This window comes from Folsomia candida, unplaced genomic scaffold (genome assembly GCF_002217175.1).
Source record: "Folsomia candida strain VU population unplaced genomic scaffold, ASM221717v1 Fcan01_Sc002, whole genome shotgun sequence".
NCBI classification, from domain to species: Eukaryota; Metazoa; Arthropoda; class Collembola; order Entomobryomorpha; family Isotomidae; genus Folsomia; species Folsomia candida.
The window spans coordinates 17,375,457-17,395,019 of record NW_019091194.1 but is presented as its reverse complement, the minus strand read 5'-3'; the positions used below and the strand labels follow the sequence as shown (position 1 = coordinate 17,395,019).

Sequence of the window (19,563 nt, the reverse complement as noted above, 5' to 3'; positions counted from 1 at the left end):
AATCCGCAATTCCCTGTGAATTCCAATGCATGGGGCATCATGCTCCCATCCATTCGTGTATGATTCGCCTTGATGAAAGAAAATTCACAGCATAAATTTTTCATGAGTGATATTTTGAATTTGAAACCTCAGATTTATTTTACAAATTGATCCATATAATATGACTAAAAATATTTTCTTTATAGCCAACGCTCCACTAAACTAATTCTAAACTAATAATTCTAATAGATTCTACAATGACTGGTTTTATGATGAGATTATATAATTAATATAAAATAACACATCAATTGGAATGAGAGGGCCCGACAACTCCAACCTGAGCACTATACCATCATATTGAATTTTTATCCGTCAACACCACGCGATTTAGAAGAGCAAATCTTCATCATGGTGCTCATCAAAAATGTTATTTGAAGCTGCTAGCTCCTCAAGTTTTCCTAGGCGTTTCTTTTCTGCAGCAATCTTCTCAGCTTTTGCGCGTATAACTTTTTTCTTATCTTGTATCTTCTTTAACCTGTAAAACTCTTCACGTTCCAACTCGTCCAGTTCTGACACAATGTAAGCCAACGTTCGTTCAATTCGAGGAATGATGACTGCAAGGATATATATAAAAATGATTTTAAGATATCCTCCGAAAAAGCAAACTATTTACAAATTCATACCATGTTCGATAGCGTTCACACGACGATTCGTAATTTTAATAGCTTCATCAAGAGTCACAAATGAAGTTTGAAGTGAGGCTAAATCGACTAGGACGCTGATTGCTTTCTGATAGTTCTTCTTTAACTTTGCAAGCTGCTGGCCACCTCGAGCCAGTCCTGTCAACTCGTAGGAATCTCCTCCTTCTTGGTATGACTCGAAAACTGGAAGACTCACTCCGGCTACATTATCTTTCTTGGTTCTGACCTATTAATTCCATAAGTATTAATCGAATTACTAGAGGCTGCTATTGATTTTTACTCGTACTTTGATTTATTACCTTAATTTGGGCACGATTTACATTCTGAAGGATTTGCTGATTAAAGTCTCCTGACGCAAACTTTGCTTCGGCTGTAAGTGAACACAAATTTAATAGGTAATTTATTTTATGTGCACTGGATTTATCTATCCCGTTATTTCGTTTCGTAACACTTGAAAAATTGTTTGTAAAATGTATATATATATGCCGACGTAAGAGAAACAATCTCCATATTATTTACACAAGTTATCCATAAGTGAACTTACCCAAAGAGAAAGACGCTTCCTTCATAACCTCGCCCATCAAAGTTTTGGTCTAGAATAAAATTAATGATATACTCGCTGTTTTTGTTTAGGCAACTGTGATTCATTAAATACTTGACGGAATACTTATTATACAAATCATCATCTAAACTTACCTCAATAATTTTTCCAAGAATCAATCTAAATCGCATCTGCAGAGCGTCTGCCTTCTTCTTCAGTAAACTATGACCAGTTTGCGCTCCCTTCAGACGTCCCTTCATCAACGTTTGCGCCCTGCGAAGATGATTATAAAAGTTTCAATGAGTATCATATTTAAATGATTTCCAAGCAAGTTAAACCAAATGAACCCTTAAGTCTCAATTATAAAGATAGACAAATTAAAAGCAAAACATTAAGTTAAATATTATTAACGAACCCTCTGGAAGGGAAAATTGGTATCCTGTCTTTCCCTGACATGTTTCAACTTTCGAAATAAACAGATCAAACTTTTCCTTCGTTTCTTGTCCGCGTCTGAAAGTTATCTGATTTTTTATCAGAACAGAATACAGAATAAGAACAATGAATAAACAGCTGAACGATGCAGGCAGATGCGGAGATGATGAAGGCGTTGTCCAAGTTAGATCAACGCAAAATGGGGCATCCTGACTTGCATAAAATCACAAAAAGTGCGCGACTTGTTGCTCGCACAGCTTTTCCAAAGTTGTTTTCCAAAAATCGAAAAATTTCTACATTTATAGAAAAGTAGCTTTTAAATGCTATAAAGTTTTCCGTTGTCACAGTTCACAGTCATCCTCGTGATAAGTGGACGACAAATAACAAATTATTTTCAATCTTGTCCTAAAACTACGTCTCGTTTTGTGTTTCGAAATCGTAAAGCATAACTTTTCTTAAAATCTCTAGAATTTGTTGCAGAGTTAAGGTATGGAAGCTTCAAAAGAACCAGTTGCTGAAGGTGGATCTGCGGAACTCCAGCAGGTATAGTTTTAGCTTAATTGTCTCCCTTTCATCAGTTTACTAACTACTAGAAACAAATACTGAGTTATTAGATAGTATATTACTTCAATCTCGTTTAAGTATCAACTTTTAATATACTTGTAGACCCCAAAGCCTGTTGTTCGTATGGATTTTTATCAAACTGACTCGGATGTTGTTGTAACAATCTTTCTAAAAAACCAAAAGCAAGATGAAGTCAGTGTCGATTACTCAACTGAGAGCGTAAGATTTGAAATTTTAATTACACTACTTGAATATATATATATATTGTATTTTTATTATGATAATAGTTTCGATTGGCCGCTAAATATCCAGACGGTTCAGATTACCTTCGTGAGGTCCATTTGGCAAAACGCATACGCCCGGATGACTGTTCTTTCAAAGTCCTTTCGACTAAGGTAATAATGAGTTGCTTTTACGGTGCACACTTATAATTTACCATACTATAAAACCTATGATTTTGATAATTTATTTTCTCTCTATAAGATTGAAATAAAACTGCACAAACAAGACGGTGGACCGTGGGCTACTTTGGAAGTGGACAAATCTAGTAATAAAGGTTAGCTACTTTAATTTGGTAATTAATTGCTAAAATTATCTACTTTAACTGAACATTGTAAGTATTTCAATTGTTACTTTAGAGTTTAAGCCGCTGTATCCTAGCTCTTCAAAGAAGAAGTTTGACTGGGACAAAGTTGAGAAAGATATTGCAAAACAAGAGAAGGATGATCCAGATGCAGATATCAACAGTCTATTTTCCAAAATTTTCGAGTCTGGGGATGAGAATACAAAGAAAGCTATGATGAAATCAATGGTAAAAGTTATTTTGTTTATATTTGAATTAGTCGACAACAAAAATCTAAACTAAGTAAATGCTTCTTGCAGCAAGAGTCTGGTGGAACAGTCTTAAGTACTAACTGGGAAGAGGTTGGGAAGAAACGAGTTGAAATTAGTCCCCCCGATGGCATGGAATTCAAAAAATATTGATGGGATGGAAAACTGATGTAAACTGAAATATGTTTCCAGGCTTTGAATTAATAAAAATATTATGATGAACTGTATGTATTTAAAAGTAATCAAGGAGTCTATTTGTTGTTAGTCCAATTTTCGTGGTTGAGCTGAAGATTTTGTCTTTTTCTCTGGGGGTTCATCACCTGCATCATCATCATCATCTTCATTCGCATCATGTTCCTTAGAGCCCTTGCCCTCTGGTTCTTCTTCTCTTTGATGTCGATCCTAGGAAAGAATACATGATTTAAATAACATCATTAAATAAATAAAGTGGAGCATATACTTTGTAATGTCGGACAGTGCTCTTGTAAAATGAAGAGGAAAAATTGCATTCTGGTGCAGGGCAGGTGTGCGGTTTTAGTCCCAAATGTGTACAGGCGTGTTCACTGTAACATAAGAACTATATTAGCATAATATAATTCCCATGACATACAAACTGAATTACCGAGAAGAAATCAACCCGTTGTTCACGTTTCCACACGTTTGTCCACTCTCTTGTCCCCAAATGCAGCTGTATTTGGTTTTTTTTGACCCTTCTTCCAGTGGGATAAGCTTCATAAGGGCATCGCATTTACCTGCGTCGTCCTCATTAATATCCGGGATCCCGAATGTATTCCTCTTTTGAGGTTCTGTTCCTGGGTGGTACTTGGCTCGATGAGATAGTCGACTTGGTGGTGTTGCAAAGGTACAGGGGCAAAGATCACAAGGTAATGCATTTGGTCCAGAGTAGTGACAGTTCTGTACATATTATATACAATACCAGTTAAATTGTTTTGCAAAGCAAGAAAAACAAGAAATACATACTTTCATATGGTTGAAGTGCTCATTCACGATCCCTGCTAAAACTACACCACATAACTCACAACTACGTCTCCCTTGTAATGGTGGGAGTGGCCGAGGGTTTTTTAGTTTATCTGGAGGAGGAGGAGGAGGGTTGTTGAAGTAATCCTCTCTAATTTGAGGAAGACGATGGAGAAATTGTAAATGATCATCAATCTTCTCCGCATGTTTGGCCAACACTACTTCTGCGGTGTATGGGGCCTTGGCACAAACCACTCCAAACTTCCTCCGAATCCGGTATCTGAGTTGGTCAGCGACCCACGCATCGTCTGAGTAGATGTGAAAAGAATAGGTCAAAGTTGGGTTGACTTTCCATCCATATTGTTCTTCGAGCTCTCTGTAAATTGTTCATTCTGGTAAATATGTCTTGATAATGTCTTGATAATGGTTGTTTGTACTATGAACCATTTATCACTTACTTTACTTTACAACCGTCGAGATCCAAAGCGTCGCTATTAAAATGACTGATTATCGATTCCGTTTTGACTATAAGACACACCTGCGCAGGTCCTAAATTTACGGTCATGTCCCTCATGTCCCCGTGTTGGTCAGTCAGAAGAGAAAAGTAAATTTGGGTAAGATTCTCTAAATAATAAAATTTACATTATCATTTGGTTCACAAATTAATTCAGAGTGAACTGTAAATAATTAAAATTACTTGTAACATCCTCCTCCATCATGACATGCATTTGGACGTCATCATTGACATCTCTCCAGGCAAACAGATCGACTCCCACTTTGGGTTCTTTTCGTAACAATTCACTGTCACTAATCATGGTGAACAACAATTAAATTGAACTAAACTAAAAAGAACACTAAAAAGAACTCAATTATAGTTTGCCGGTTTGGAGTTCAAAAAGTGGGACGCATAAACTAGGATCACTACCCTGCAGCTCTCCTTCTCTTTTTGCATCAATTGATAGATTTTATGATATACTTTATGCGTCTTACATTAAAAGAGGCATCTTTAAGTTACTCTCACAACCATTATATCTGTAAGTAAGTATTGAAACAGGAATTGAGAAGGTGAATACTTTATTATATTCTGAATAAAAATGGTTTTGTAAGTAACATTGACAGTATTTCTAGTGCTCCGCTCTTGAATTTCCTGGACATGAGCTTTCCAGATCGTCTTCGTTATCATAGCTTGTTCCACACCATATGCAATAAAGATAATGACTTCTGAGATAGGCTGTAACTGTAGACAGTATTTCTGAAGCCTAAAACCAAACGAATTTCCTTTTAGTTTTTCAGACTGGTCACAAATTTGAATAAATTTATAATATAAGGTACAATAACTAACCTCAGGTTGATCTGAATCTTCGTCAGACTCTTCATCCTCGAGTTCAACAACGGTTGTGGACATTTCACTTGTGTTGGACTCGGAGGTCGCCTTGTCCTCTATATTTTTGGGCCAGTACCATGGTTGAATAGGAGATTCTTTTCCCTATTGAAAAGTGAAATTAAAATTCACTATAATTTAATTGTATGTAAGTTTAAAAATTAATAAAATTATAAGTATTACTGAATTGAATGAGTACCTTTTGAATATCCAAATGTCTACAAGTTGATTGAGCCGTATGTACATCTCGATTTAAAGCTTTGATATTTGCAACAGCCAATGCCCGCTGTCGAAATTCTTCAGGATCTGCAAGTTTGCTTAGGTCTTCATTTCGTCTTTTATAGGTTTCTAATTTTTCACGGTCTCTTGTTTTTTGGCCTGCATAATATACACGATATTAGGTATTATATAATGCATTCTGTATTTAGATAGAGATGTTCAACTATTAGAATGTGTCGTTACCTAACCCTTTTCTATCAATTTTCACTTCAACAGGAATTGGTTCCTTGAGTCGGTCTTCTACATTTTTGTCATCATAGCACCGTTTTCCTAAAGAAGTTCCAGAGACGTATCCCATTCTTGACAAAAGCTGAAATCCTTTATTGTCTGAGCTAATTTGCTTCTGCAGTCCGGCTGCTCGTCCTTCCTCTTGTTGGACCCGCACTGATTTTTGTTTGCTACATTTATCAGCTTCTGCCTTTTTCTTGAGGAGTTGATGTGCCCTTTTATCCCGGGGATTAAACAACAGACTTGGGCGGACATTGGATGTGCTATCAAATCAATAGTACAGGAAAATTAGATTATAAAAAATTACAACTTGCAATTATTAAAAAAAAATCAATTCAATTTATATTTGACATTACCATTGAGCCAAAACTGCATCCGACATGTAATCATCCTCCTCGCCATCAAGTGACATAACGCAAGTTGCAAGTTATTCGAGAGACTGTTTCCACTAATAGATAATACTAGAATAAATTTTATTTTAAATTTAGCCTACGTCGTCGACTTTGTTATTTCACAAGTTTGTTGATTAACGTAGAATGTGTTTGACACGCGCGCACGTGCAAGAAAACTGAGAATCTAAACCCGAACAAAAAGTTCATAAAAAACTTTCCAAACTTTTGGGAAGCAATAAGTTATGATCTCAGTCTTAATAAATATTTATTACTTTATTTTTTCGTTGCGTTATATTGCTTTTTGGTGGCGAATAACACAGAGCTTTAAATAGGTGAAGATTAAAATATTGGAAATTATGCATCAACGAACTAATTGACTACTTGCTACGTCGATTTGATACTAACGCTGACATGCACACATAACAATAAAACAAACATACGATAATACTCCCTTTCTTGATAATTATTAAGATAATTGTGTAATAATAATAGTTAAGATTAATGATAAACCAAGAATAATAACTAATTTATTTAACAAGGAGCTCACTCAGCTCGATACTAGCACAACATGGAAAGAATAGAATTGGCGTAGGCCATGGGGCGAATGTCAGGATGTGGCTAGAATTACAGAACAAATTTAATAATAGTATATAAGTAATTAAGAATGAATGGAGATATGCACTTACCACTGCCTCGTATGTGGTAAATTTTGGGACCATTTGATCTCCTTTTAGCCTTATGAAAGCCCCTTTGTTCCCTATTGTATCACAGTAATTGGGTGCTGAGAAAACCGTGATGCACTTGCCATCATGGGCAATCTCATACCCTTCCGGTTTCACTTCGTGACTTCGGATAACATAATCTAATTTATTTTTTCGCAAAAAGGCATCGGTCACATCGGGACCAAATTGAATTCCTACGCCGCGTTTCGACGGTGAGTAACCGTTCTGAGGTTGTGGATCACTCCATAAAAGTTCGCACATTAGGCCTTCTTCAGGTGGTTGTCTATTACGATCAATGCATCGAAGATCGTCTAATGTGACGTCTTTTGTGCTGAATAGGCCGCCGTGCATCACCTATTACGTGAAAACAAGGATGTGATTAGTTAAATATTTAAAGTATATGTATGGTTTCAGAGGCATTATGCTCTGAATTTCATTATTCTCAGTTTGTTTAAAGGGTAATATCATATTGTGTCAGAAGCCTAGACACCGGATTGAGTATCATCATATTCAATTTAAATTCAGGAAACTATTGTTATTACTCATTAGTGGACAAGTTAATACTTACGAGAACTCTATTATTGAGACAATGACAGAGTGGAAGCCAATTATAGACTTCAGTAAAAAATTCTGCCATCTGGGCGTTGTACTTTGCTGGATGAAAAACAACAATTTTGAATTAATTTCAAGCAACATGTTTGCATTCAAAATAACGTGGCATAGAAGATTCACCTTTGACCTCTCCGTCGAACCCATACATTTGATTCATGTTGATCGTCTCGTGATTTCCTAAGCAAACCAAAAATTGGTCACCACAGGGTTAGACAATAATTCAGTGACGAGATTTGTCTCATCTACTTTGTTGTCTTACCTCTAGAGAGATAGAAGCTGTTTGGGTATAGCAACTTGAAGCTAAACAAAACCATTATGCACTCCACTGAGAAACTACCACGATCGACAAAATCCCCATTAAATAGCTGGAAAAGAAAACAAAGAAAAGGGGTTCATATCAAAGCAGAGATATGTCTTCATGTAATTATCTCCTTACATAAGGGTTGGATTCGGAAGGAAGTCCATTAATGGTGAAAATATTAATCAGATCGTAGAACCTGAAAGAAACAACGCGGGAAAAATTAGAACAGTCGTCGCTCTCATGTTTTACCATCTGAATATTTGTTTTTTCTCCACCATATTATAGTTAAAACTTAGTTATCTATGTGATTGTAAAACAATGGAGTACACGGACAAAGTAAAGGGATTAATTGAATTGATAGATAATTTAGACAATTACGAGTTATCACAAATAGTAGAAGTAGTAGGCAAAAAATTAACTACTCGATTGTCAAAGGGTTTCGATGTTGCTAAAAAACGTAAGCCGATAGAAATAGCCAGTAGTAGCGTTGACAGTACGGCGAAAAAAGTGAAACTCGGCGGTGAAAGTAAAGGAGAGATGACATCAAGTGAAAGTAGTGCATCAACCTTGCCGTCGTCTTTTTATGTTACATCGCCACTCCCATCTCCCAAAGTTAGACATGAAGAGCCGGGAAGTGAAAGTAGTGACTCAGATATTACGGAGAATTTCAAAACACGCCAAGGGAAAGGTCCGGTCATGGTCAGGAGGACAGTAAAATGCAGCGATACAAAACCTTGCAAATTATGTTTATACTGGAGACAGATTGAATAATGAGTAATATTTTTAGCCACTTCAGTTAATTAACATAATAATGATGATGATACGAATAACAAAATATGTATGTATTTATAGACTGTTTCCTGACAGACCGTTACTTTTTAAGGAAGGCTCATCCTTTACGTGCAGTAATATTGAGGAGGGGATTTACATTATGACTTGTGGGAACCCCGACTGTCCTAAATTTAACACGGTCATCTACATTGGGCAGAGTGGAGGAGGAAATAAAGCACATTTGAAGGTTAGAATGTTGGACCATGCCCACGCAGGCAACCCCACTGGAGTCGACTCTCACTATAGTGGTGCATGTTCTGGGTTGATGCGATTTCTGTATGTTAAAGAGATCAAGGATATGAAAAAAAGATTGAGTAAATAATTACACTTTTTAAGCCATAATGTTGCAACATATTAACTATTCATTAATGTAAATGTATGTATAGAAAAAGAGACTGCATACATGCACCGTTTCGGAACAGTGCTCCCTTCGATCGGATACAACATCGCCCAAAGTAGCCCATTCCCGAAGAAACAAATAATTGGATCAGGAAGTCTCCTTCCATACATATTCACTGGCTTTGGAGGAGGACGCCCAAAGTAAATGCAGGAATTAATACAATGTGAGGCAAATACTAATCAATCACTATTTGATCTTTAGAATAAGAGACCTGAACTGGCAAGTTCTAGCGGCCAAATGCATATTGGAACAACCCGACCGACAAGCCACTCCTGCTCAAATTGCTAACTACGTAGATGATAATTATCCAGGATATGCAACCAAGTTTAAAGACATGGGAAAACTATTCAGAAGTTATCTTCCTATAGCGTGTAAAGAACCAGAAGAAAAAGGGGCACTCCCACCCACCAGCTCCAATTATTCAAACTGGTTTACCAAAGACGTGTCAGGAGGTCTCTACCAATTAAAAGACCTCCCTGAGATAAACAAGGCATTGGATGACTTTAAAGATGTACTCGCTCGATATGAGAAGAAGGTCACGTCAGAGGTAATCCCCTCACCACAACCATTACCGTTCTCATCATCATCAAGGCTAACAAGGGGATCAAGAAAAGATTACTCAGAGTCCGATAGTTTTGCTGACGAGAGCGATTAGAGTTAAAAATGTAGGACCCGTATCTAATAATCCTCCTTGATTGACATTGTGTTCCCATTTGTTTAAAAATATTTACTTACTGTCCATGAATGTCACCACAAACAGTGAACTCTTTATCGTCTGGTATCGTGACTTCAATCAGACTGGGCTGCTTTTCTAAATATGTTTTGATCTCGAGGAGTATCTGTAAAACGGAAATCATCAGAATTAGTATTTAATTGTGCCAGCCAGACTAACCTAACCTAATCTAAGATTTACAAAATTATAATAACTCACTTTGTACGCATACTTTCGATGCAAGGTTTTTTGACTTTTGTACCATTCCATGAGGTCCTTAACAAATTGTAAGGTCACTATGTCACCATTCTCCAACCTTGGGCCACTATAATCCCTTTCTACCGCTGTTGGAATAAAACATCAAAGTATGAAATAGTTAATAAATGATATATGGAACTTTTGACTATTCTAATAAAAACGTGTATATATAATCAGTTTGTCACAAGGGTAATATCATTCTGTGTCAGAAGCCTAGACACCGGATTCAAAAGTTTCATCATATTCAATAGAATTCAATCCACAACAATGGAGGACGCAGTTTTGTTACATAGCATTTAAAACATGTGTTTCAAATTTCAACTTACCAATTGCCTCAATGTCGACCGACTCTGCGACACACTTTTTGTTTTCATCCACTGCGATGGCCTTTTCAAAGGCAATTTTCCTTACTATTTTACCACACTCGGAAAATTTATGCTGTGCATCCTTGTCATTTGGACGGGCGGTGACAACCTATAAAAATATATAAATAATAAGGCCTTGCAAATTTTGAATACGCTAATTTTGGAATATTATAAGAAAGAATTCTCACGGCTTCAAAATCCTTCAGAGCCTGCTTAAACTTTCCCAGAGACCTTCAAGGTAAAGGCACAAGTTATTAGTGTTTGTATTGCGGTGAACAAAATAGATAAACTTGTAGAGTGTCGTCGTTTGACGATATGCCATGTAATTGTTGTAACATACTTACATGTATGCCGCCGCTCGTCGATAATAGCCCTTGACATAATTTCTATCCAGTTCAATCGCTTTTGTGGCGTCGGTCAAGGCGTACCCAACACATTCCGTTCGTAGATAAGAGATGGACCGGTTCGCGTACAATACAGCGGTGGGAAAGGCGTCGATAGCTTTTGAATAAAGTTCGATGGCAGTGTAATAGTCACCCTTTTTGAAGGATTCGTTTGCCAAGTCTTTTGTTGTATTAGAGAGTTCTTGTCTGGATGTTTCATCCCCGGTCCCCTGTTCTTGCTGACCTTCTTCTGTTTCTGCCATCACGTCAAGGGTCAACCTTTCCAATTCCAACTAGTAGCAAACCACCATCAGACAAACACCGAAGACTCGTCAACCGAAACGTCCCGCCGCTACACACCCTCTCTAAAAAAAGCCCTGATTATTAATATGATTCATCAATATTAGCAGTATTAACTTTAACAAATAAATTAATATTAATATTATAAAAGCATTATAAACTTATTCTCAAGGTCAAAACCAAGTGAAGGGAGAAATTGAGAAACTGCGCCAACTTCCAGTTACAAGGACAATGATGTCGCAATTTTTCAAGAGGATGTAATATTACCATCATATATTTAAAGTTCAGTTTTACAGTGTGACGCTTCATCATTGTGATGTAACTTATCATGTTATCCATAAAATTGGGGAAAATATTGTTTCAAGGGCGATCAGTTTTTGTAAAGGAGGAGCTACATCAACAGACCAGACAAATTTGGGGATGGCTCAACTCGGTTTTTAATCGGTAATTAATTAGCCTATTAAACTCACCTCTTTCTTTCTGACCCCTTCCTCCCGGTCGTCGTCGTCAGCTTTTTGTAGGTTATTTTATCTGAGCTAATTTTTTTACCTGTGATTTGTTGATGGAGCCGAGTCAGTGTGCTTCTTGTGTCTTGAGCCGCATGGGCTTGAGTGTTGAGCTTGATTCATCATCTCGACGGTTCAAGACTGGCTCGCTCTCGTGAGGAGCAGAGTTTAGCTCTGTCATTGCGTATGAAAATGTTGCCGATCACAATTTTTTATAGCGTCATGTCAAACAGGAAGCTATTTAACGAATTGAATAGACTTTCCACCAACTATTAGCTAAATGTCTATGCTGCATTGCTATCAGGGTGGATGAGAGTCGAATCAAGGAGGTGGGGCCGGACCGTGCTTGCGCCGAGTGGTTGCTGCGATGTGGGGCAGGGGTCAAGTGGGACACAGGTTCGGACGAATTTCTTCGCGACTACAACTCCCTCCCCGTCGGCAACTACAGACTTTTGCACATTTTGGAAGTGGATGCTACGGACTCGGCCGTAATGCTCATTGGATTCCCACATTTCCGTAAGTCGCGACAACCGTATTTTTTTAGTATGGCGATTGCGATGAGTTCTTATCATGTCGCAGGTGGAGTGAATAAAGTAAGGAAAGCCATCTTTCACCGATGTGGATACATTGAAGATGATGCCGTGGCAGCATTGGGATATTTGAAAGATAGCCTTCGCGATTTGCAACTGTCCTCTTGTGGAAATGTTACCGATGCTGGAATTCTGACCCTCACTCAGATGAAGTATTCAAATCTCTAAATAACAAAGTCATAAATGATGAGTGACCATTGATCACAATTAATTTGTACCATCTTGTAGGAATTTGGAACGCTTGTATCTTTACGATTTCCTGGAAGTACGGAACAGGAAAAAATGCATTGCGGAATTGGAGAAAGCTCTGCCCAATTGTAAAATTATATTTCCCTTTGCCAGGGAGGAGGACAGGGATGAGAAATAATTAAAATAGCACAGCAACCCCAAACAATAAGCAGTTAGTTATAAACTTTACTTACTCATATGTTGTAAATATCATATTAGCTGGCGAGTTAAGTAAAGGCAAAAAGAATAACATTACGAAAACATTGTGTGTCGATAAATTAATTATTGAGCTGGGACAACTTGTCCTTCGTCACCTTTCGCTTCGACGACAACGTCGCCCACTGCTGCATCATTGTTAGCATTGTTCTGATTATTCCTTATATTATTCCTATTATGTCTATCATTTTGCTTCTTGGGTTCTGTGTATTTGATTGTGTAAAATTGACAGCAGTCCTTGAGTTTGGCTGCAAGGGCCGCCAGACGTGCCTTTTCCTCCTCGCTCATCTCTGGCACCGGGGGCGGAGGTGGTGCAATCTTTTTCTTTGAGTATTTGTTGAGCAGTGGATGTTTCAAGACTTTGAGCAGTGTTTTGTAGTACGATCCCGAAGCAAGTTCTTGATGTCGAACGAGTCGTTTCTCCATGATGTGCAACGAAAAAAGATGTTCCTTGTACATGCGATTGAAATCCTCCTCCTCTGATTGATTCATCTTGCCGGCTGAAAAAATAATAATTAAAATAACTTGCGAAAATGTATTTACATACTTTGAATTTTGAATGTTGTAATTCAACAATTATAATTACAACAATTATAATATAACTAATAAACTCACCATTTTTTTCAACCCATCGCATTTTTTCGGTAAGACGTAGAGTCTCCTACAACCCGTAAAGTTTCACTTATAAAAATGGAAAAAGAAAAAATACATAGGCAGAACGCACACTTACCCGTTCATACATCTCCCGTATGGCATGGGCCCTTCTGACCAGGCGAACTTTGGCGTTGAGCATGATTCTCTTTTTCATGAGCACTTCTTCCACCTTGTTCCTCGGGACGCCAAACTTTTCAAAGAATGGGGATGTAAAATCAACGTCCGTGAAATCTTCTTCGTCTTCGTCCTCATCGTCGGCCACTTTCTGTTCCTTCATCTTCATGTACTCCTCGTTCCTCTCCCCGGCAAAGGCGTCCGGCTCTATTTCATGAAGGAAATCCTCTTGCACTCGAGAGGCCACAGTCTCGAAGACTTCCTCCTCAGCCTGAGCTACAATTGCATCTTGGTTATTCCACCATTCACAGATACGCGCACATTATGTGAAATATCTAGAGTGTCAGAATTATCATAATTCTATTATGCATATGTACATACCTGCCAACACGCTAGCCACCCTTTGGTCTGCCTCCATTCTCTGGAGCAACTTGAACTTCCTGTAGACGTCCGTGGGTGGGGAGTGAGGGTCTGGCAAGTACTCGATGCAATCCTCAGGATGAAAATCTGCCGTGTCGGGATTGCTTCCTTTGGGTTTGAAGAATTCGAGGGAGTGACGCGTCAGATTTCCCTCGCCGTAATGAAATAGGATCCGGAGACGACCTTCGTCAATTAACATGTGCTTCTCAGCAACGTCATCACAAACTTCTTTGGTTTCATCCCGATGATATTTCTCTACGATTTTCTAAATGAAATAAATTAATAAATAAATTAAGCTCATCAAGTAAAAGCAGAACTAATTCTAAGTTCTATGTTTGCTATTTTTTGCAAAAGTTTGTAAAAATAATTACACTCATTTTCCTTCGCACTCTCTTCTTTGCTCCAGAATTGTTTCCTTTGAGCATTTCCAGGAATTCTCTTGCCTTTGATTTTGACCCTACTTCGTCTTCCTCCACAGACGACCTCTTTGCGGTGATGGAGTTACAGAGGATGCCTCCATAGCTTGTGAACCGATAATACAAGAGGTCATCTCGACCCTCAAATTTTTCTACCATCCCTTTCCGCAGAATTTGCCGGTGAGCCACGCCCTGAGTGTGAGCATTCGCATAATAGTAAAGGTCGCGGGGATAATTTGCTTTATTCTTGCCGGAAACATGGACATGTTCTTGTGACAAAAAAATCTGATTATACCACAGATACTAGTTTTATGACGTGTTTACTAATTTCGGAGACTGTAATAAGTAAATACCTTTGAGCGCGTCTTTCCTCCCACGGTGAAAGTACTCGTGCAGCAGGCGTCCCTCCCTGAACCACTTCCGCTTGGCCAGCTTGTCCTTCCTATTCTCAAACTTTTCCTCAATATATTCCAAGTCGCTCGGGTCACGCCCAGTCCCCTTGAACTTGAGCACCTTTCTCACCAATCCATCGTCCATGACGTACGGGGCAGCCAGTTCCACGATGGCGTTGTTGTAGTTGAATGTTTTCTTCCCACCCGGATACTTCCTCTCGTAGTCCTCCTGAGGAATGTCGGGGTCCGGCGTGAATGAAACGGGCATGTCCAACAACAACTCAGCCTTCTTGGAGACGTCGTCCTCTTCGTCCTGGAACAGTGACTTTTCTTCCTCTGGCAGCTTCTTTTTCTTCTCCACCTCCACCAGCAGTTTGGCCCATTTCGACGTGTCACTCAAGTCATAGCTGATTTCCTTTGTATACAATAAAGGCAGGATTATTAGTGATACAACAAAATGCCCAGTCAATAACTGCTCACCCCTGCATACAACTCCAGTGGATCTTCCAAACTGACCCAGAAATTTTTGTGATTGAAAATCGTTTCTACTCCGAAAAAGGTTTCATCGTCGAGGGACATTGCCGTGGCGGAGAAGGGTTCGATGAAGAAAGGGGCTGGGACGTCTCGCCTCCCAGCCTTGACGAGCACCCAGGAATGGGTTCGCGTCGCATAATACTTTTCAGGGCATGAGGGACGCTTTCTCTTCTGGAATTTGAATTCGGAGTGGATAACAAAATGTGACAATTGAGAAAATAACTAAAGTACTATTTTATTACCCTTCTTCCAAACATTGTCTCATTTTCCTCTCCTTCTTCCTCTTCCGACGTGTCGCCCACATTGGTCACTTTATTCGTCCCCCCGTCACCCGCAATGCCCAGCTGCGCATTGTCCTCCATCTCCATGTCGGAATATTCTTGCAATGATGACTCTTCCACCTCGGAGGACTGATCAGCTCCTCCCCCATCCAACTCGCCCACTTGGCTCGCCACTTCTACCGCCCTCTGCAAGTCAACCAGCATTTCTTTCAATTAATTGTCTTTTGCCGTTGATTAATTGTGATTGGTAACACGCTGTAGTCACCTTAAATCGGTATTTGGTAGGTGACACTGATTTCACGACCACTTCCTCTTCTTCATCCCGTCTTCCGAAAATTCCAGACAGAATATCCATCTTGCTCTCGCTTGGGTCAGGTTGTTTTGGCTTGGGGGCCATAAGCACTGAAACCCCCTTCTTCTCCTCTCCCCCAACTGCAAATAAGAACAAACAGCACTGATGGTTCAAGTGAGATTAATCCATATGTACATTATTCTCATCATTTTATTATACTGGGCACATCTGGAGGTTCGACATAGTCTTCAGTGGCGTCCATGGTGCACGCTGCTTTGCTGGCATACCCATCCACAACATAAGCGTCGTATCCAGCCCCGATGAGAAAGGTCGCCAATATCACGGCATACTCATAACAGTTGGCCTTCCGGTTCTTCAGCACGGTTACATGAGACCTGATTCGACTAGGCTGCACCATACATATAAATTATTTATTCACGTTTTCCCCACTTTCTCCCCAAAAAAAGATGTTTGTCTGTCCACTAACCACTCGAGTGGGATGTTCCATTAACTCTGGGGCGAAGAACTCCTTGAAGAACTCGGCGCAAGTGAGGGCGTCCAAGAATTCTGGGTAACCCAGGACACATGGGTTTATAAAGGTTGGGAAAAGCTTTTGGGTACCGCACTCGTTTTTTGGAGCTATGACCAGGGCTCGGCGGCGAGGGAACTGGGCTTGAAATTGGCGACGGAAATTTTCAGCATGCCAGAGCACCGTCTTCTCCTTGTCCGTATTCTGATAAAATGTGGATGGAAACTTGGCCCGTCTGATTAAAGGACAACGACGGCGATTCATATGCCATTCGTTCTCGTGTCATATTTACTCTGTTATTACACTTACTCTGGGTCGGTGGCGTATTCCGTGGCGTCGTATCCCGGGAGGTTTTCAGGCCAGGCAAGTCTCACTCTGGATAACATGTTAATTAATTTATCCACATTGGTCGAGTCCAACAACAACTTTTCGGGGCCTTTCTCCTCCTATTAAACAGTACGAGTTTCTTTATTATAAAGCTCAACTAGTTCAACTGTTAAAATATATAGTGAGACCTGCAACGCCTGCAAAAGTGCGACCTCTTCAGCCAGAAGAGCTTCATCTTCTTCCTCGTTCATAACTTGGTCAACTGCCTCCTGTTCCGAAGCGTCCAAATTTTCCAGCCCCTCGACCCCCCACTCCTCCCCGTCACCTTCTTCAAAGTCCTCCTTTTACATTTTACATTAAAGATTTGTATCAGTGCCTTGGACTTGTCGAGAAATGAGCAATTGTCTCAGCTAAACTGCTACCTCTTCTTCAAACAAGTTGTCAATCTCATCCTGCCTCACGGGCTTCTCGTCCAGCCAAAACTTGTCCATTTCTTCTTCGAATTCATCCCCAAAGGCGAAATGGGGGTCGTCCTCTTCAAACTCAGACTCCATTTTGTACAATATTTACCAGAACCTTGGCCTCCCGAAGTTAGGTCGATATCTCAGTCCTATTGACTAAAAAGTTGTAGCATGGATGGACATTCACAACGATTGCACGATTTTTAGTATCTTGGTAACATCGCCAAACGGCCTCTCAAATATAGTGACGTAGTGCCAAATGTTCTTGGTTTCACAGATTATAATGCCATAATGTGAAATTAAAAATTGGCAAAATATAGCGCCCCCGGGTGGGCTCGAACCACCAACCTTTCGGTTAACAGCCGAACGCGCTAGCCAATTGCGCCACGGAGGCATAAGCTAGTCAAATGTAAATCGCGCTTTAGCTAAGTTTTTCGGCCCAAAATCAGAATCAGCGTTTTAAATTTTACCACTTTGATTTTAACCATCACAGTGGTAAAGTGGTAAAAAGTGGTATAAACTGATAAGAAGTGGTAAAAACTCATGACTAGTTGATTTACTCATGATTTACTCTGGGGGAAAGTCAAGCTAAATGATATGTTTAGTAATATGTAATTACTAATAATAGTTAACATAATGTTTCTCATCCTCATCACACATCAACGTTTAATTGGATTACACGTAGTTTTAGTCGAAAAACCTACTTGATATAGCCCGAGTCAGGCCACGTTTGGTTATCACTCAATCCGACTTTTTTGCATGAAATGTGCATGAAACACTTACATAACACACTTATTGAATAATGCTTCTTGCATAAACACCGCTTAACATATCCTGACTTTTTACATAATTCAATTTCACATAAAACTGGAAATTTGACCATAATCATGCATACAAAACCTATCCGTACAGCTTTGCTTAGCCCGAACCAGGGATTGTAAACCCATATTTATCAGCAGTTTTCTATAAAATTAAGTGCCACTATTTTATACTAATTTTTGCATTAACTAGCATCAATCTTTCGTACTACTATAGGCTCCAAATTCTAAAAATACTTACTATCCATTGTCTTTGACTATTTCCCAATGGGAGTCGCCTCTATTGCCCCTCTGGTTAATTTTTTTCATATTTAACTTTATATTATTTCATGAGAAAGCCGTAAGGATCTCTGGTCCAAATTTCAGCTTTCTATGTTAATTTATAAAAATCGGTATGGGTCACCCCATAGGGTCGCTCTAGATAAAAATTTTACCAATTTCATGTCATATTCTTCCATTAAAACCCATAAGCAACCTCTCCACCAAATTTCAGCTCGATATGACGATTTTGAAAATCAGTATGGGTCACCCCCAGGGATGGGCAATCCCAACACTTTCGATGGATTACGGATTACAGATTAATTAATTTCAAAATTATCATGGGATTACTGGATTGGGATTACGTCATTTCTGAAATAATGTGGATTACTTGTTGGATTACTGGGATAAATTGATGATGTGGATTACGGATTACGGATTACAGTAATCAGATTACGGATTATTATGTGGATTACAAAAATCTACATTTATGTATTAAAAGGTGAAGCGAAGCGAAATCCCTTAATGGAAATGTTTTGTCCGCCGGTCTGTAATTAACCACGATAACTTTATAACGATTTCGAATTTCATCATGCGGTTTTCGCCAATGGGTTTCTAATTTTTTGAAGTACGGATGAGTTTGAAAATGGGAATTGTAGGTCATAAGGTCATGGCCCCAAGGTGATGATGCCACGAATCAAAGGTGTCGAATTTTTTGTTTTGGCCGTTTTAGATATAGTTTTGGACAGGGATTACAAAAATTTTCATAGTTTTGACGTGGCATTACCGCGTGACCGTGTCGACGACGCCAACGTCGAAAATGTCGTATTTATGTTTTAATAGTTTTATACGTAGTTCTGGGCGGGGATTTTAAAAATAAAATCTAGACATAGTTTTGGCATGCCATGACCGTGTGACCGTCTCGCTCCACCCCTTTGCTAAATTTCATTTGGAACAGTTCATTCTGAATAGAGTCACACTTATATTTCATGATGATGATTAGTGTAAAAAACGAACGTTGAATGATTCATCCGACAGTTGGTTTCTTAGAACAGACAAAATTATCTTATGGCAGAACTAACAAGACCTTGTGCAGGTGACGATGCTGACAGAGATGTGTTGAAGTAAATCAACCCCTACTCATTGTTCCAAAATTCTCTAAACTTTGCACTTTGCTGAAGAATCCAGACGGTAGTTTAAGCACTCAAGTTCAGCAAGTGACTCAAACTCTGGAGAAGTTGCAAGATGGAGCTGTCACCCCGTTTACAGGTGCAAAGTAATCCAACAAAGTAATCCGTAATCTGATTACATTTTCCAATCTCGAAAATTGGGGATTA

General features: G+C 39.1%; 8 protein-coding genes and 1 non-coding gene across 11 annotated transcripts; 3 read left to right on the top strand and 6 right to left on the bottom strand.

Moving 5' to 3' along the window:
- Nucleotides 1–107: 107 nt before the first annotated feature.
- LOC110842969 (V-type proton ATPase subunit D) lies at nucleotides 108–1,822 on the bottom strand. The gene is made up of 6 exons (XM_022088858.2): nucleotides 1,637–1,822; nucleotides 1,377–1,494; nucleotides 1,225–1,273; nucleotides 980–1,050; nucleotides 663–906; nucleotides 108–593 (listed from the first exon to the last, which is right to left on the bottom strand). The coding sequence occupies exons 1-6, from the start codon at nucleotides 1,675–1,677 to the stop codon at nucleotides 367–369; spliced, it is 750 nt and encodes a 249-aa protein (XP_021944550.1). The 5' UTR covers nucleotides 1,678–1,822; the 3' UTR covers nucleotides 108–366.
- Nucleotides 1,823–1,922: 100 nt separating this feature from the next.
- Nucleotides 1,923–3,290, top strand: LOC110844122 (protein SGT1 homolog). Its single transcript, XM_022090250.2, has 6 exons — nucleotides 1,923–2,196; nucleotides 2,320–2,436; nucleotides 2,505–2,612; nucleotides 2,701–2,773; nucleotides 2,856–3,028; nucleotides 3,100–3,290. The coding sequence occupies exons 1-6, from the start codon at nucleotides 2,143–2,145 to the stop codon at nucleotides 3,199–3,201; spliced, it is 627 nt and encodes a 208-aa protein (XP_021945942.1). The 5' UTR covers nucleotides 1,923–2,142; the 3' UTR covers nucleotides 3,202–3,290.
- Nucleotides 3,023–4,985, bottom strand: LOC110844120. Its single transcript, XM_022090248.2, has 6 exons — nucleotides 4,724–4,985; nucleotides 4,485–4,650; nucleotides 4,030–4,402; nucleotides 3,671–3,963; nucleotides 3,509–3,611; nucleotides 3,023–3,450 (listed from the first exon to the last, which is right to left on the bottom strand). The coding sequence occupies exons 1-6, from the start codon at nucleotides 4,839–4,841 to the stop codon at nucleotides 3,310–3,312; spliced, it is 1,194 nt and encodes a 397-aa protein (XP_021945940.1). The 5' UTR covers nucleotides 4,842–4,985; the 3' UTR covers nucleotides 3,023–3,309.
- A 98-nt stretch (nucleotides 4,986–5,083) lies between these two features.
- On the bottom strand, nucleotides 5,084–6,473 carry LOC110844121 (G patch domain-containing protein 11). The gene is made up of 5 exons (XM_022090249.2): nucleotides 6,271–6,473; nucleotides 5,870–6,177; nucleotides 5,607–5,785; nucleotides 5,369–5,512; nucleotides 5,084–5,285 (listed from the first exon to the last, which is right to left on the bottom strand). Exons 1-5 carry the CDS (start codon nucleotides 6,324–6,326, stop codon nucleotides 5,151–5,153), a joined length of 822 nt encoding a protein of 273 aa, XP_021945941.1. The 5' UTR covers nucleotides 6,327–6,473; the 3' UTR covers nucleotides 5,084–5,150.
- An 87-nt stretch (nucleotides 6,474–6,560) lies between these two features.
- Nucleotides 6,561–11,853, bottom strand: LOC110843866 (serine/threonine-protein phosphatase 5). 3 transcript variants are annotated; one of them, XM_022089915.2, is made up of 12 exons: nucleotides 11,740–11,853; nucleotides 10,852–11,255; nucleotides 10,696–10,738; nucleotides 10,469–10,616; nucleotides 10,104–10,228; nucleotides 9,908–10,011; nucleotides 8,077–8,137; nucleotides 7,900–8,005; nucleotides 7,761–7,817; nucleotides 7,597–7,682; nucleotides 6,993–7,382; nucleotides 6,561–6,924 (listed from the first exon to the last, which is right to left on the bottom strand). In XM_022089915.2, the coding sequence occupies exons 2-12, from the start codon at nucleotides 11,151–11,153 to the stop codon at nucleotides 6,865–6,867; spliced, it is 1,482 nt and encodes a 493-aa protein (XP_021945607.1). In that variant the 5' UTR covers nucleotides 11,154–11,255; nucleotides 11,740–11,853; the 3' UTR covers nucleotides 6,561–6,864. The 3 variants fall into 3 exon arrangements, with proteins under 3 accessions (XP_021945607.1, XP_021945606.1, XP_035703157.1); XM_022089914.2 differs by having other exon boundaries at nucleotides 11,661–11,816; XM_035847264.1 differs by lacking the exon at nucleotides 11,740–11,853 and having other exon boundaries at nucleotides 10,852–11,267.
- Nucleotides 8,479–10,271, top strand: LOC118434260. Its single transcript, XM_035847265.1, has 4 exons — nucleotides 8,479–8,715; nucleotides 8,794–9,086; nucleotides 9,159–9,312; nucleotides 9,374–10,271. Exons 2-4 carry the CDS (start codon nucleotides 8,873–8,875, stop codon nucleotides 9,825–9,827), a joined length of 822 nt encoding a protein of 273 aa, XP_035703158.1. The 5' UTR covers nucleotides 8,479–8,715; nucleotides 8,794–8,872; the 3' UTR covers nucleotides 9,828–10,271.
- On the top strand, nucleotides 11,345–12,775 carry LOC110843868 (ATP synthase subunit s, mitochondrial). Its single transcript, XM_022089917.2, has 4 exons — nucleotides 11,345–11,634; nucleotides 12,001–12,212; nucleotides 12,276–12,438; nucleotides 12,515–12,775. The coding sequence occupies exons 1-4, from the start codon at nucleotides 11,519–11,521 to the stop codon at nucleotides 12,651–12,653; spliced, it is 630 nt and encodes a 209-aa protein (XP_021945609.1). The 5' UTR covers nucleotides 11,345–11,518; the 3' UTR covers nucleotides 12,654–12,775.
- LOC110843552 (dynein regulatory complex subunit 7-like) lies at nucleotides 12,684–17,504 on the bottom strand. The gene is made up of 14 exons (XM_022089517.2): nucleotides 17,112–17,504; nucleotides 16,878–17,030; nucleotides 16,672–16,808; nucleotides 16,321–16,597; nucleotides 16,053–16,242; nucleotides 15,807–15,973; nucleotides 15,503–15,727; nucleotides 15,207–15,431; nucleotides 14,688–15,141; nucleotides 14,290–14,603; nucleotides 13,880–14,183; nucleotides 13,461–13,774; nucleotides 13,346–13,391; nucleotides 12,684–13,230 (listed from the first exon to the last, which is right to left on the bottom strand). Exons 1-14 carry the CDS (start codon nucleotides 17,241–17,243, stop codon nucleotides 12,797–12,799), a joined length of 3,372 nt encoding a protein of 1,123 aa, XP_021945209.1. The 5' UTR covers nucleotides 17,244–17,504; the 3' UTR covers nucleotides 12,684–12,796.
- Trnan-guu lies at nucleotides 17,471–17,544 on the bottom strand. The gene has a single exon. It is a non-coding gene; the product is annotated as a tRNA-Asn (tRNA).
- Between the last annotated feature and the right edge of the window lie 2,019 nt (nucleotides 17,545–19,563).

Bases quoted from the DNA above. Each gene is read 5' to 3' on its own strand.
- LOC110842969 (XM_022088858.2), bottom strand. From the start codon at position 1,677: ATGTCAGGGAAAGACAGGATACCAATTTTCCCTTCCAGAGG. The intron at 1,274-1,376 runs GTAAGTTTAGAT...ATTTTATTCTAG, and splicing joins TTCTTGGAAAAATTATTGAG to ACCAAAACTTTGATGGGCGA. The intron at 594-662 runs GTATGAATTTGT...ATATCCTTGCAG, and splicing joins TGTGAACGCTATCGAACATG to TCATCATTCCTCGAATTGAA.
- LOC110844122 (XM_022090250.2), top strand. From the start codon at position 2,143: ATGGAAGCTTCAAAAGAACCAGTTGCTGAAGGTGGATCTGCGGAACTC. The intron at 2,774-2,855 runs GTTAGCTACTTT...TTGTTACTTTAG, and splicing joins GGACAAATCTAGTAATAAAG to AGTTTAAGCCGCTGTATCCT. The intron at 3,029-3,099 runs GTAAAAGTTATT...TGCTTCTTGCAG, and splicing joins AAGCTATGATGAAATCAATG to CAAGAGTCTGGTGGAACAGT.
- LOC110844120 (XM_022090248.2), bottom strand. From the start codon at position 4,841: ATGATTAGTGACAGTGAATTGTTACGAAAAGAACCCAAAGTGGGAGTC. The intron at 4,403-4,484 runs GTAAGTGATAAA...AACAATTTACAG, and splicing joins CTCGACGGTTGTAAAGTAAA to AGAGCTCGAAGAACAATATG. The intron at 3,451-3,508 runs GTATATGCTCCA...ATTCTTTCCTAG, and splicing joins GCACTGTCCGACATTACAAA to GATCGACATCAAAGAGAAGA.
- LOC110844121 (XM_022090249.2), bottom strand. From the start codon at position 6,326: ATGTCACTTGATGGCGAGGAGGATGATTACATGTCGGATGCAGTTTTG. The intron at 6,178-6,270 runs GTAATGTCAAAT...TTGATTTGATAG, and splicing joins GATGCAGTTTTGGCTCAATG to CACATCCAATGTCCGCCCAA. The intron at 5,513-5,606 runs GTACTCATTCAA...ACTTTTCAATAG, and splicing joins GACATTTGGATATTCAAAAG to GGAAAAGAATCTCCTATTCA.
- LOC118434260 (XM_035847265.1), top strand. From the start codon at position 8,873: ATGACTTGTGGGAACCCCGACTGTCCTAAATTTAACACGGTCATCTAC. The intron at 9,087-9,158 runs GTAAATAATTAC...ATGTATGTATAG, and splicing joins GGATATGAAAAAAAGATTGA to AAAAAGAGACTGCATACATG. The intron at 9,313-9,373 runs GTAAATGCAGGA...TTTGATCTTTAG, and splicing joins TTTGGAGGAGGACGCCCAAA to AATAAGAGACCTGAACTGGC.
- LOC110843866 (XM_022089915.2), bottom strand. From the start codon at position 11,153: ATGGCAGAAACAGAAGAAGGTCAGCAAGAACAGGGGACCGGGGATGAA. The intron at 8,138-9,907 runs GTAAGTAAATAT...TGTTTCTTTCAG, and splicing joins TGTGGTGACATTCATGGACA to GTTCTACGATCTGATTAATA. The intron at 8,006-8,076 runs GTAAGGAGATAA...TTTCTTTTCCAG, and splicing joins CTTCCGAATCCAACCCTTAT to CTATTTAATGGGGATTTTGT.
- LOC110843868 (XM_022089917.2), top strand. From the start codon at position 11,519: ATGTTATCCATAAAATTGGGGAAAATATTGTTTCAAGGGCGATCAGTT. The intron at 11,635-12,000 runs GTAATTAATTAG...CATTGCTATCAG, and splicing joins CTCAACTCGGTTTTTAATCG to GGTGGATGAGAGTCGAATCA. The intron at 12,439-12,514 runs GTATTCAAATCT...ACCATCTTGTAG, and splicing joins CTGACCCTCACTCAGATGAA to GAATTTGGAACGCTTGTATC.
- LOC110843552 (XM_022089517.2), bottom strand. From the start codon at position 17,243: ATGGAGTCTGAGTTTGAAGAGGACGACCCCCATTTCGCCTTTGGGGAT. The intron at 16,809-16,877 runs GTCTCACTATAT...ACTGTTTAATAG, and splicing joins CACTTTTGCAGGCGTTGCAG to GAGGAGAAAGGCCCCGAAAA. The intron at 15,142-15,206 runs GTGAGCAGTTAT...TTGTATACAAAG, and splicing joins CACTGGAGTTGTATGCAGGG to GAAATCAGCTATGACTTGAG.